The sequence below is a fragment of the Coccinella septempunctata genome, chromosome 5 (genome assembly GCF_907165205.1).
Source record: "Coccinella septempunctata chromosome 5, icCocSept1.1, whole genome shotgun sequence".
Lineage (NCBI taxonomy): Eukaryota > Metazoa > Arthropoda > Insecta > Coleoptera > Coccinellidae > Coccinella > Coccinella septempunctata.
Genome location: NC_058193.1, coordinates 32,887,928 through 32,901,496, shown reverse-complemented (window position 1 = coordinate 32,901,496; position 13,569 = coordinate 32,887,928). Strand labels below are relative to the sequence as shown.

Below are 13,569 nucleotides of genomic sequence, written 5' to 3'. Positions count from 1 at the left end.
TATGGTTCTCGCCTTCCTGACTTTCACTACTAATCGATACTGAGTCACTTTTATATTCGCTTTGTTCAGATCTTCCCTTCACTGTGGCTATTCAAGGCTAGAATTGAAGGGTTGAATCTCATCCATCTGAACTGTCGATATTTAGTGAAGCTGTTTATACAGCAAGATATTCAGATTTATTTCACCTAGTTGAACAGATCCTATAGCTGAAGCTGAAACAAAAAGATTTGAAGACCTAGGTTACAATGTGGCGCCACGTTTACTGCATGATTCTCTTGGACTGGCCATCTATTGGTGACATAGCTAAGCTATGAGACTTCATGTTTTAAGTATTTTTCATGAAAATATAACATCTGGAATCATTGGTTTTTGTTTCAAAGACCTTTTTAGGTGAAAATAGAATTTGCCTCCAGCAAGAGAAATGATTAATATGCAATTTGATAAATTATTGGACGAGTTCAGTATTCTTGAATGAATTTTCTTTTTGTCTATTTAACCCATTGACATATTCATGGATTCATGGAAAGCACGTAGGGATTCGGTGGGGAAATAAGCTGGGAAATGATTCTTCTTTCGACTGAATTCCTTATACCAACTCTTCACTAATTCAAAAGTACTGGTACCTAATTCCAGGAATTGAGGTCAAAGCAGGCAAATTTCTACAACCTACTTAATAGGTAGGAGGGTTGGGATTAGCTTGTTATCTCAAAATTTCATTGGGTACTGGGTTTTGCCGATTCCGATATCATTTATCCATCGCTAAAGTGTCATTAAGTAATTGTTCAGCTAAGGGCTGTGAGATTATATTTGAAGATTTGTATGGTACATAAACTAATTATCATTTCATATTGGTTAGTTAGAAAAGGGAAGTCTTTTCAGAAATCTTTCATTGTCAGGCCACTGAAGTATTTATTACACCTAGATAAGAGAATTGTGAAGGTATTTCAGCATCTCAATTGCCTTCAGGGGCTTTTAAATGATCGAACGAAGGGTATATCTAGGTGTAACCAGTAAGATTTTTACTAGATGCACATTGCTGAAGCTTCAGATCGCCAGTTCTCGGTTTAAAGTCCGCATTGTTTCCAGGTTTGCGTCTTCGAAGCCTGGCTTTGGGTCGAAATTCTAAGCGTCCACCTACATGGGAGAACGGAGTTGAAGCCAAATCTACAGCACTTGTCGAACGAGCAGGCAGGCAAGTTGGCTATCGCAACGTACTTTCTTTCATCCTGGGTTGGATGGGAGGGGAGCTGCCACAGCACAGCCGTTTGTTCTATCAATCGCAGTGGTCTGACATGGCTGTTCAGTCCCAAGAAATGCTCCCGCTTCAAGCAGCACGTTGTTAGTTTTCACGCGGGTTCACTTGATTTCAGTGTTGGAAACATTTGTGAATATAGTGTAGTTGAAACTGTGGCGTTCTGGTGATTATGTCGCAGACTGAAATGGGTATTTACGCTCGCTGTTGCAGGCTTTGCTTGTCTGAAAATAAAGAGACACTCAAGTGCGAGGAATCAGACAGAGGCGTTGTGTTGAGAGAGCGGATACTGGCTTTCCTATCGATTGATGTAAGTAACAATTCACATTATTTCCTCTTGCAACCTGAATTGTAGCCCCATTCTCGTTGGAATTGCTCCCACAGTCATTGATCACTGTGGATGAGTCGTAGTAGGTTCATGAGTCCATGTTTGTGTTGGTTTATTACGTATTCTCGACCTTATCGACGACTAGCGTTCGGATATGGGTGGATGCCTATGCCTGGTGAAGTCAGCAGAATATGGAGGCCTTTCAAGGTGTACACAGCTGCTCGTTCGATTGTTTTCAAACGCAGTAATAACCTACTTAGATTCAGCTCTAACTTGGCTATTTTGTAGGTGTTGCATCAGGGTTTTGTTTGGTTTTTCAGGTGTTGAGGTAGGCCATGAGGTCTACATCTACTACTGGCGTTGCAAGCCGTACTGCCATCTTGTTTTCTGAAGTAACTCGTCAGATCTTTATCTCTCGAAACTCTCGAATTCAAAGGAGTTATCAAAAGTCAATATCTTTTTCTGGTATTTGCGGGTTTCGTGCTATTGCCAGCTATTCTAGTTTGAGAACGAAGGTTTAAATGTTACATCAGGTAGCCTGTCGTACTTGAGGCCTCACCATGGGCGTACCAATGGTAGCGTCCATGGCGAAAGGAGGCTATAGCTCCTTTTTATCGAGACTTATCAGATGAGTCATTAGCTGCTAGCTGCATTTTTTATTGTGAGCCAGTCGTTCTTAGGGTAACATGTTGAGATTCTTTGGTGGTTCGAGAAGATTTTCAGATACTATAAAGGCGAATTATGGCTGAAATGGTGGAGGCGGTCGTAGAAGGCAGTTGCTTGATGAAGCCATAGAACCCTGTTTTTTTATTTAAGGCTAGGTTTTAGACCAATCAGGCTCTCAACAAGCCTAAATTCTTCTAGATCGGCTTCATGTAATCCTTAGCTCAGATAATGGCGTAAGATTTGAATCTATGAAGTAATAGTAAGATTTTCATCGGGTTTTTTAGGTCTTAAAAGGAACTTTGAATTTTTAACCAGAGTTCATGACGCTGCATTTCTACGTCAAATTTGGGTCAGTGTTTTAGTCACCCTCAAGTAGGTGAGCACACGGAGATTATGTTTCAAATCATGTTATCAAAAAAACAAATGAAGAATCTTTCCTTCCCCAATACGCATTGTTAACAAGAAAAATTTCACCATAAGTTGAGTCAGTCGGTAAAATAAGTTTTTTGACTCTCGAAAATTTGAATTTTTTAGTTGACAGTCGGAGTCAAAATACGATAGACAAATTTGGTATTCGAATCTCTTTTCAAATTTATTGTTTGTATTCTAGGTACATAAATGATGCATTTATTGAAGGTAATCAGTGGCGTAGATTTGTATTCGGACCTATTTTTCTCAGTCAGATGAATCATTTAGCCTTATCGAAATTATTATAGACCTACAAAAAAAACTCCAAAATATTACAAACCCTCATTTAGTATTTCCACTCAGTTCTTCAAACTAATTGACCAATTCCCAAATAGGTTCTTAGGTGTCGGTAATGCTTTATTTACTCTTTTGTTGAAAATGTAATGACTACTCAAGAAATCAAGACTTATTTTTTGTTGTAATTAAGAGGTCGTTATATTTGATTGCAACAATCTTTGTACAAATAGTGGCCAATTAGTAAGGCGGACTACCTGTTTACAATATGACTTTTTCCTTAGGGGTGATTATGAATCATTTTGGAGCAGGTAAATAGGAAGAATGTACCGGGTAGACAGTTCGTTGAGAAAAACATTACAGTAAATTTGCTTTCAGGGTAACCCAAAAAATAAAAATCTATTATATGGAGTAATGCTCTCAATAGATTAATTTTTATTATTATGCAAATTTTCATGTAGAATTGAGGAGTTTACAATCACCGCATCAATGACCAAATCATCTTCAATCAAGTATAATGTAGAATCCAAGAAAAAAAGTTTGAAAAAAAACAATTCATATCAATGTAAACAGAAGAAATTGTTTTTTTAGATTTCACCCCTTGCATTTATAGGGGAATACCACCTCAATTTTTGTCAGTTTTCTGGGTTCTAAGAAAAAAATTAAAATTTGCTTTTCAAGTGCCATTTTAAGGAGGAATCACCCTGTAAATTTTTTCTCAACTATTCATTTACATCCTGTATACCTACCTATCCCGAGCGATCTTAATGACCTGTTGAGTTGTTGAAACCGTAAAATCGTTTCTACGCTACTGATCACTTGACTAATCTATGAAATTCCCATGTTGTAGTATTATCGCTTTGTAGAGATAGTAATTGGAGATGGGACGTTGAAATGCAACTCTGTCGCTCAAATCAAGAAATGTTGACGTTTCTCCACAATTGCAGAGTTTTGAATATTCTCAAGATTTAAATATGTGTGAAAATTTTAAAATTTTACATGTATCCCTCAACGATTTATCCTCAATCCTTTCAGGATTGAGACTTCTAGAAATTCTAGGTACTATACGCTCATTATGAAAAGTGAAACAAATTTATTTCCTTCTAACTGTTATTCTTCACTCTTGAGAAGGAAGAATACAGGATTGAAGTATTTCACGCAAAGTAGAATGTTCATCTCCGTATATTGGAGGTGTCACAATATCAAGAAATATAAGTAGGAGCCATCCAAGGTCGGATATATCAGAAATTAAGAATGAAATATTCTTGTTTTCGACGAGAACTGCACCAGATGGATCATGTTTGGTTTATTTTGGATGATTTTTTAACAGATTGCATTCGTGAACACATATTTATGAATTCTTCGTTGGTATTCAGGATGAAATTAAATACTTTTTTGGACTAATGAAAATAATGAATTCTTCTTGTTTCAGAGTAGCAAATATGTCATTTTAGGGGGGTCTAACCCCTTGCTCATTTTTGACCCAAAAAATCGAGATTTTCGAAATCGAGTTTTTGTGCTAGGGTGGAAGCCCAGGCAAGGCTGATTATATAACCGAAAATCCCAATTGGATCAGATGAATATAACAGGAGATATCGCAGATTGAAAATTGCAATTTTTGAAAAATGCCATTTCCAAGATGAAAATCTAAACAAAAAGAGATAGGCTTTCGAAATTGCTCGCAATAGATTCAGCGTGTTCGAAAACCTATATTTTCATACCAAAATTTCAAATATCTGGCCCTGTTTAGGAGAAAATAATGTACTTCTTTGATTTCATCGGATTTCTTAGTATTTTCCATAAAGCGCTTGTGATAATGCTAAATTTGCATGTATTGTAATTCATCAAGTAACCCAATTCAATTTTTTGCAGATCAAACAAAATGATGCGTTATCCAAACTGGTATGTGAGGATTGCTCCCAAAGAGTCAACGACTGGTGCGAATTCAAGAAGAATTGCCAAAGGAACCAGACCACACTTGAATCTTGGGCGAAGGATGGCGCAGAAGTGTCGGTAGGTTGATTTCATTTTATATTATTCGAAAAAAAAAATGGTTTCCACATTCCAAAGGGGACAATACGGCTTAAAACTATATTTGAACTCATAAAGATCACACTTGCCCCAAAAATTTGATTCCATTTCAATAAATAACCCCCAATAGTGATTTAAAGCGGACCATACATGTTAGGTTCTCATTGAGAGATGAATCTGAGCGTGTATAACATGCCTTATTCCACAACTTGTTTGAATTTATGCATCTATAGCGTACGATATCTTATAAAATTATTGCGATAACAATAATAAGGATTATTTTTCGAATTCTGCAGACGGTCCAAGTGAAAGAGGAGGTTATCGAGGATGACACCCCTGCTGACGACGACGATATAGAAATATTGACCGACAATATCACAGTTAAAACGGAACCCGTCGATTTCGAGCATTACGATGCATCAATGACTAATGGTACTTCTGAACATTCCGAAGATGTTGGTGAAGCTGCCAGGGTTGAAGTCGCTGAACACGAGAAAGAAGCACAGGAAACAGGAGCACCAGGTGAGAACATAACTCCACATAACTGATGATAATTTTCATTTTTCGAATTCGACCCTGTTGAAAAATTGTGATGTTTTGAAAAAAGCTATTACGAGCCTGACCACCAAATCTTTTTGATATAGTTTTTGAAGATCATGACATAGAGAATGCTACAAAATTACAAGTCAGAGTCACCCTTTATTTTCATTCAAAATGAATAAGTATTGTACTTTTTGCTGTGAGATTTTATTAATATGTGCTTTCTTCTTCTGCAGTTGCGCTTGCAGAAAGAAGATTCTCGGAACACAGTCATTCTGAGAAGATAATATTCGCTGCTGGGCTAAAACTGATCAAGAGCGATGCAACCCCTATCGAAATGGAAAATCTGTCGCCATTAGAAAGCAGTTACATAGAAAAGTGCAAGGCTATGGTTGATATGTACCGTTCGCTTAAATGCGCTTGTCACATGGCCACCCATCCAAACTTGAAGGGACTGTTGTCCCACTTGAGATCCGTGAAAATTTGGTTCCCAGTTTTCACCTGTTACAACTGCATGATTACGTTCACTGACAGGTCATCCAGCGGTAAACACATCCACAAATGCCCCAACAAGAATCTCGACACGCTGGTGAAGCTGTCAAATCTGAAGAAGAGGAGTAATCTGAAGACGAGAATTTACCAAAACTACAGATGCATCAACTGCAGGTTTATTTTCGCTTTCCACGAGGACTTCTGCAAGCACGTCGACGAAGAACATTGTAATGAGATAGCTCCATATTCCTGCACTTGCACACAAACGTTCGACTCGATGGAGGACTACAAGGACCACATATACGTCTCTTGCATGGTGGAGTACTACTGCGACATATGTAACATCGCCGTGAGAACCTTGAAGGAATTCATCAACCACGCTCAACACCAACACGATAACTCTGAAGGGTTCTCACTTCTCCAGGAGGACAACTATAAAAAAAGAACGTTCCATAAGGTCGAGCCTAGGGAAAACAAGGAAATTTTGGGAAAGAGGAGGAGTTCCACTTACGGCAGAGCCCCAACAGCGGATCACGACAATGAAGACCAAGTTCCAAGTCCCAAATATTCCAGGAGTAGCAGGAACGTACCGACCAAGTGCCCACAATGTGACAAAGTGTACTCTTGCCAAGCTAATATGCTGAGACACTTCCGTACCCACCAAGACGAAGTCAAGCAAGAGAAACCCGACCCTGATGCCCTTGAAAACTCTTATTACAGATGCCCTGATTGCCAAATCATGTACAACGCGGTAGACTGGGAAGCACACAAGGAAGCCCACGAGAAAATCAAATGTACCGAATGCGACAAAGTATTCCTGTTCAAAACTGAACTGGAGCAACACAGAGGCGTTCACTTGAATCTCAAAGTATACAGGGACTCGAAAACAGATTCCTACAAGAGCACGATGCTGAGTCCGAATCCGGAGCTTCCAATCTGCGATGTTTGCAACATCCTTTGCGAGAATTTCGAGGACTTGGAAAGCCATAAGTTGAGCCACGAAGATCTGGATGACGAGGGTGTACCTTTGGAATTATCGAAATACTCGTGTTCGACTTGCAACAAACATTTTGCGTCCTACGGGGAGTACAGCGATCATAATCTAAAATTACACGCCGATAGGCAAATTTCGAATAGTGCGTATCCGAGACAGTGCGATGAGTGCGATAAGGTGGTAACCAGTGGGTCGGCCTTCGCAAGTCACAAGGCTATGCATAGAAGGCTACGGGCGGAAACTGCGAGAATATCCAGACCGGCTTCACCTGTTGACAGGCCTAAATCTAGAAAATCCGGGAACCAAGAGGGAGAAGACTACCACACGTGCAAAAGGTGTTTCAAAGTATTCTCAAGTAGGTACAACTTGAAAATGCACATGAAGCTACACGGTATAAACCTGACGACTGGTAGAACATCGAAATCTCCGAAAAAATTCCACTGCGATAGATGCGACATAACCTTCGCCAACAACGACGCTCTGAATTCTCACATAGACGAAGAACACGATGATATGCCGGAGTTGGAGGAAGACTTCAATCACGGACCATATATTTTCACTTGTGACGTATGCGTGCAGACTTTCTCGAATAAGACGGCTCTGATTCAGCACAAATCTAAACACCATTCGCAAGAGGCTGGTCCGTCTAACAGTGAAATATCTTTCGTTACATATTGCAAGTATTGTAAAATCGGTTTTGATAAAATGGAGGATTTGGACGCGCACATGATCCAAGCTCACTCTGTAGTACCAGTACCTTCAAAATCTCCCAAGGTGGTCAACAATGCCAACAAGGGATTCAATTGCAAAATATGCAATAAGAGCTTTTCGTCTCAGCCGGCGATGTACGCGCATCAAGGTTGGCACAAAAGAACAAGTAATGAGGGACCATTGAACACTCAACCAAAGAAACAAGCGGTGAAACCTAGACGGGCAGAGTTCGAATGCAACGTGTGCGGTCAAGAGCTGCCAAACGATATAGCCCTCAGGATACACACAATCGAAAAACACGGAAATGCAGCCGCCTTGTTGAACCCACGTTGCGAACCGTGTGACCAAGACTTCGGAACCCAGACGGAATACGAGAATCACATGAAACTCCACGAGATCGTGGAGAACCAGAAGAAGCAGAAGGTAAGCTTCGGTTGTCAGTTGTGTCCTGCATCGTTCAGCAAGGGAGAGACGTTGCAGGCTCACATCAAAATCAGCCATCCGACCTACCCGCAGGAGTTCAAGTGTCCGCATTGCGGGAGAATATTCGATAAGCAGGCGTCGCTTACGAACCACGTGAAAGTACATGAGAAACAGAAAGTCGTTGTTGGAACCTCTAAACCCCTGTATTTTTGCTCTATCTGCAGCATGGGTTTCAATGTACCAAAGGATTTGAGAACCCACACCATAACAGCTCATCCTTTCTGAGCTAGTCGCATAGTTTTGTAGGAAAACCAAATGAATTAAGTTTTTATTTTTTATATGAAAATGTGTAGTATATGGCATTGTATTAATTTATATATAATACTTATATATAATAAAAAACAAAAAAATTATAAACTTGGTGTATGAATTATCAAAATGTTTCGTATTTTGATTGTCCTGAGAGGCATTAATTAAGGGTTTTGCCCCTCAAAGTGAGAACAGTCGAAAAATCGTTAAAATATCTGTATGAATTCAAGTATACAGGGGGGTCTCACGGTGGGTGGCAATTTTTTGTGAAAAAGCATCAGGAATGGGATAGGGAAGTACTAGGGACAAGCGTTTCTCCCATAAAAATCATCGTAGGTCTATATGTGATAGATAATCTAGAAGAACAACTCTTCTAGTAATAAATCTGAGAATTTCATCCATCTCTGCAAAACCGTTCGGTCTTGAGGAAGTTTTAACTGACCCCCATCTTTTTCGGAATTTTTCGAAAGTTAACTTCGAGTTTGGTAACTTCCAGGGAAATCATCGTGTATATTTGAATGTGATACATATTCTTAAAGAGCAACTCTCGGTGCAAACGTTCGGTCTTGACGTTTTTTGAACTGATTCCTTATTTTCAGGAATTTTTCGAAGGTCAACTTTCGACACTTGAATCAACGGGAAAAATCTTCCTAGATCTAAACGTGACACATATCAGGGCTGAATCGGAAAAATGGTAAAGGAAAAGAGTGTTTCTTTTGACCTCAAGAAACTACTGTCAAAATATTCGCACAAGTCAAAGACTTTCATATCAGTCATCAGAAAGACCTTTATTTAATCTGTTGGTTCGGTTAGGGTTAGCCGAAAGTAAGACAATTTAATGCACAAACATTTTAATATAAACTTAAAAATCGTACAACAATATGAAAAATTATAGACTATTATACACATAGTAATTATTTTACAACGGGATGGAAAAATCCTTTCTCACTATACTTATTCTAATAAATATAAATAGATAACTACGACTTAGTCACAATGATTTAAATCTGAATCAATAATCTGAATAGAGATTGTAAAACAAACTAACACGCATTAATTAGTGACAAACACTCATTTTTATTAGAATAGGCCTGTCTAGGATGCACTGAATCGATCCCAGAGCAAGATCTCTATAGTTCTACAAGATTAGTAAAAAAGAGCCATCACATTGTTTTGGGCTTGACTTAGTCCCTACAGAAAATATTGTATTTTTCTCATTTATTGTGGTCATAAATTTCCTACTATTCCTATAACCTCAACCATTTCCTAATTTGACTACGGTGAACTATGTTCTAAATTTTCACACTAAGATCATCCCTTATTTGTCCTTCTCATTTGAAATCAACACTACTACCATCAACTATCGAATGAAATATACTTATCACTTTGATTTTTTACAATTTATTTAATCGCTTTAGATATAGGTAACTGATTGCGCTTTTCAGAAAGGTCCCAAACTCAAAATCGATCAATTTATGACCACTTTCCATTCTGAAGAAATCGAACCATCCTACGTGATTATTAGATGTTCCTACACATAATCGAACAACAAATGTAGTTATAATATATTCCAATATATACAGATCTTAAAATGCCATTAGTTACAAGCAAGTATATAAAATAATTGAGTAATCTATAAGTATTTTTAATCATGTACATTGTGTAGCGTGCAACTGAAGGCTCTGAAGTATATTAGGTAACGAATGTACACTCTAGCTTATTCCACACAGTTTTATAGATTTTTTTTTTAATGCGAACACAACTTTGATATGGAGCGAGTTTGAGGTTGTATCAAAATTGGATTAGGTCTTGAATGGACATTCGGCCCCTTATGCCTACGGCCTTAGTTGAAGTCACAGGTAACACATACACCGTTGACAATTACAAGTATCCAATCCACCTTTACGAAGGCAAACTTATCCCGTTTTCAACTTTTTCTAAGGATTACTTCTGAAGCTTAAAAAAATATTATATATCACTTGGGCAGGGGTAATCTAACTACATATACATCCCGGAACAAACTGGTCAAACACCGTCAGCCCCTTCCCAATACAACGATTTAATTTTTTTCACATTGTGATGTCTTGTAGGGTTAAATAAGGTTTGTATTGATTTTCCCGAGAGCTCTCGATATTTGATCCAGTTAACCTCTCAGATTTTCCTGATATTCCTATAATCAATTGTGCTAAAATAGTTTCGTTCTTCAAAAAGGTAGTAATAAAATAAACTATACCCCAGTAGGTAAGTTGATACGTTGAAGAGTTTATATATACAGATTGCCTATGTTTTATTTTTACCATTGATCATTTTCTACTTTAGTTAAGTCGTTTTTTTTTCAGTTACTATCACACTGTCTCAACTCCAAATTTCTGAATAATAAAGCATCGACAATCAATTTCGAAATGAAACATCTACGCTAAAAAATAAATTTGTTTTGACTCTGCGTTAAAATTGGAAGATACAATATAATTTTTCTGGTGACCTATCGCGACAAAGTTATTTTTTAGCAATCAGGTGGAATGATATTTGAAAATCAGGGCTGTAAGCACCCTGCGTTCAAGTATCTCAGAAAGAATTGAATCAAGGGTTCAGCTTCTCGTTCCTAAGAGATTCAACATCACCTACACAGTTTTTATGGAAAGCTGATAATACAAAATGGTTACTTACTATCTTAATTTCTGTTGAAAAAATATTGAGTTAAAAGTTACTACATTCTTTGCAACAGACTTGGTGAAGAAAAAGGTCAAATAAGTGAAATTAATGAAAGAATTTATATTAATTTGAGGATTTTTCCATGATGGAATACCTACCTTTGTATCCATCTTCCCAAGTCTGTTTATTATTTAAATAGGTTATTGGTTAACATTCAAAGTGGCTGAATGGTTAACATCACATCAAACATGAAAAATTTGATTTTTCTTCGTTGAAGATAAGGTATTTCAATGAAAGTAAGATTGATATCGACAATGTCAGGTACGTAGACAAACTAATTCAATTAAACTCATGTTATATGCTCGTAACAAAATATATATTATATCAAATTCAACAGTTCTATACAAATGAAAATATATTGTGAAAATAACAAAATTAGAATCTATAGTGGAGTTAACTTATCGAACGATATCACTCGAAATTAAACAGAAACAAGGAAGCGTCGAAGACCAAGGTTCGAGTTACATGAAATACTGAATGGAATTTAATTTCATCATGCAGACAGAAAAACATTCAGGATTCGGATTGAATTGTGAGCCGCGCCATCTTTTTTCAGACTGTTCTTTCATTCTTTCATACATTTAGTTGAATTATAGACTTAGGTTTCCCCTAGATCAATCTGAAAAACTGGCTTGTGTTATTTGACCCTGAAGCAAGCCCCAATCACCAGTTACGTTCAAATAAAAAACCTCAAATTAAGTGATAAATTTACATTGAGGGAGCACACTTAACTATGCCTTATAACACATATCACAAATTCAGTACACAGTTATAACAGATCACATTATTGCGTTTGGTTTCGAAACATTTTCACATTCTTAATAACAAGTGAAAGAGACCATATAATATAATATCTGCCTTACACGAATACAAACTTTTTCTCAGCTGTATCCGATGATATGCCAACTTAACTCTTTATTTTATGTTTGAGACTAGATGTCAGCTTGAGCCTTTTATACAAAAATAAAAAATACATACATATAAAAAAATTTAGAAAACACTCTATTCTACAAGAATACTGTAAACACCAGTTTATAAAGTAAGAAACATCTAATCTTTTACTATCACTACGATTTTCATAAAAAAAAACTATATTATCAAGCAAGATTTCTCGTTTTATAATATATAAAAACGTCGAAAGTTTATCACTTCGATGTCCGAGACAACAATCTTTCTCTACTGTTCGAATTTCTGTCTTCCTATGAAATATTCATATTTAATGCTAGGAACTAGAAAAATTGCGGTCTCTGCAACCAACTTTTTACTCATATATAATTGGAATGATGATGGAGTGGAGGTAGGTATCGAGCAATACCCCAAACAGCAACATACACTTTGACTCTGACCTGCAGGTAAATATCAGAGAAATCCTGATGGTACTTTGGTCTTTTTTATGAACTAATCTCCTGTCTTGGGCAATGTGCTGTTTGGGCTACAATTGGCTACAATCTCATTTTCCTTTATCTAACAGATTCAATGGATTTATTCGATGCTACACACTAAGTGACGCTCTTATATCTCCTCAGACATCTACAGCCTACCTCCTCCCAACCTCATTCCAAGTTTATACAACCAAAAAGCTACCAACCACAGATGCAACTCGACTCTAACCTCAGTTTGCTACCAACAAATGCTGGTATTGACCAGCGTTCGGGTACGGCCAACTGTTGTCCATCAACTTTCCGTTGTCCTGAGGGGTGGTAGGCCCCGAGGGTGGTGCTACCGCTCCCGAAGCATTGTTGGCCGGAAAGTAAGGGCCGACTGTTGAAGAGTGCTCGAACGGCAGCTTGCTCGGGTAAAGATCGGGGCTGAGGAATTGGTTGGAAGACTCAATCATAGAACGGTGAGAGAACTGGTTGGGACCGTAGGGCCCGTGGGGGAAGTAGTAGTTGGAGGTGTCGGGAGATAGTGCTCGGCCGTTTGGAGAGTGATGCTGCTGGGGCGGCTGATGGACTTGCTGCTGCATGGCGGCGCGCTGCTTGATGTAGTTGGAGAACTCTGTCGGGGACATCCTGCGGAAGAAATTTCTGTTAGGGGGTTGTTGGTTAGATTACAAGAGATCAGATGAGGGAAGGACTGAATTACGAGGATATATTGAAAAATTCTTAGCCTACTATAGAACCAAACAAAATTTCAATATCAAAATATGTATTTTATTACTCAACATATTCTCCTCTTAATTGGATACATTCATTACAGCGAACCTGCAACATCTATAGACCTTTAAAAAAAATGTTTCTTCTTGCTCTGCAAACTAGACCTCCACTGCTTTTATTACCTCCTCGTTGGAAGAAAATTTACGACCATTTAAACTCTTTTTCAGTTGAGGAAAGAGATAATAGTCGGATGGAGCCAAATCTGGTGAATAAGGGGGGTGTTCTAGTAATTCAAACCCTAAATCACGAATTT

The 13,569-nt window shown here is 37.9% G+C and overlaps 2 protein-coding genes across 3 annotated transcripts in view; one reads left to right on the top strand and one right to left on the bottom strand.

The window, feature by feature from the left end:
- Nucleotides 1-1,176: 1,176 nt before the first annotated feature.
- Nucleotides 1,177-8,556, top strand: LOC123313465 (zinc finger protein 184-like). Its single transcript, XM_044898359.1, has 4 exons — nucleotides 1,177-1,562; nucleotides 4,821-4,961; nucleotides 5,276-5,501; nucleotides 5,756-8,556. The coding sequence occupies exons 1-4, from the start codon at nucleotides 1,425-1,427 to the stop codon at nucleotides 8,422-8,424; spliced, it is 3,174 nt and encodes a 1,057-aa protein (XP_044754294.1). The 5' UTR covers nucleotides 1,177-1,424; the 3' UTR covers nucleotides 8,425-8,556.
- Nucleotides 8,557-9,282: 726 nt separating this feature from the next.
- Nucleotides 9,283-13,569, bottom strand: part of LOC123312794 (protein Tob1) — a 42,284-nt gene continuing 37,997 nt past the window's right edge. For both annotated transcript variants that reach the window (XM_044897290.1, XM_044897291.1), the window contains one exon: nucleotides 9,283-13,172. In XM_044897290.1, the coding sequence (XP_044753225.1) occupies nucleotides 12,773-13,172 (400 nt within the window). In that variant the 3' untranslated portion in view covers nucleotides 9,283-12,772. The remainder of the gene's footprint in view (nucleotides 13,173-13,569) is intronic.

What these genes read in the sequence shown, in the direction of transcription:
- LOC123313465 (XM_044898359.1), top strand. Translation starts at nt 1,425, where the DNA reads ATGTCGCAGACTGAAATGGGTATTTACGCTCGCTGTTGCAGGCTTTGC. An exon ending in TGGCTTTCCTATCGATTGAT is followed by an intron (nt 1,563 to 4,820) that starts GTAAGTAACAAT and finishes AATTTTTTGCAG; the next exon opens with ATCAAACAAAATGATGCGTT. An exon ending in ACAGGAAACAGGAGCACCAG is followed by an intron (nt 5,502 to 5,755) that starts GTGAGAACATAA and finishes CTTCTTCTGCAG; the next exon opens with TTGCGCTTGCAGAAAGAAGA.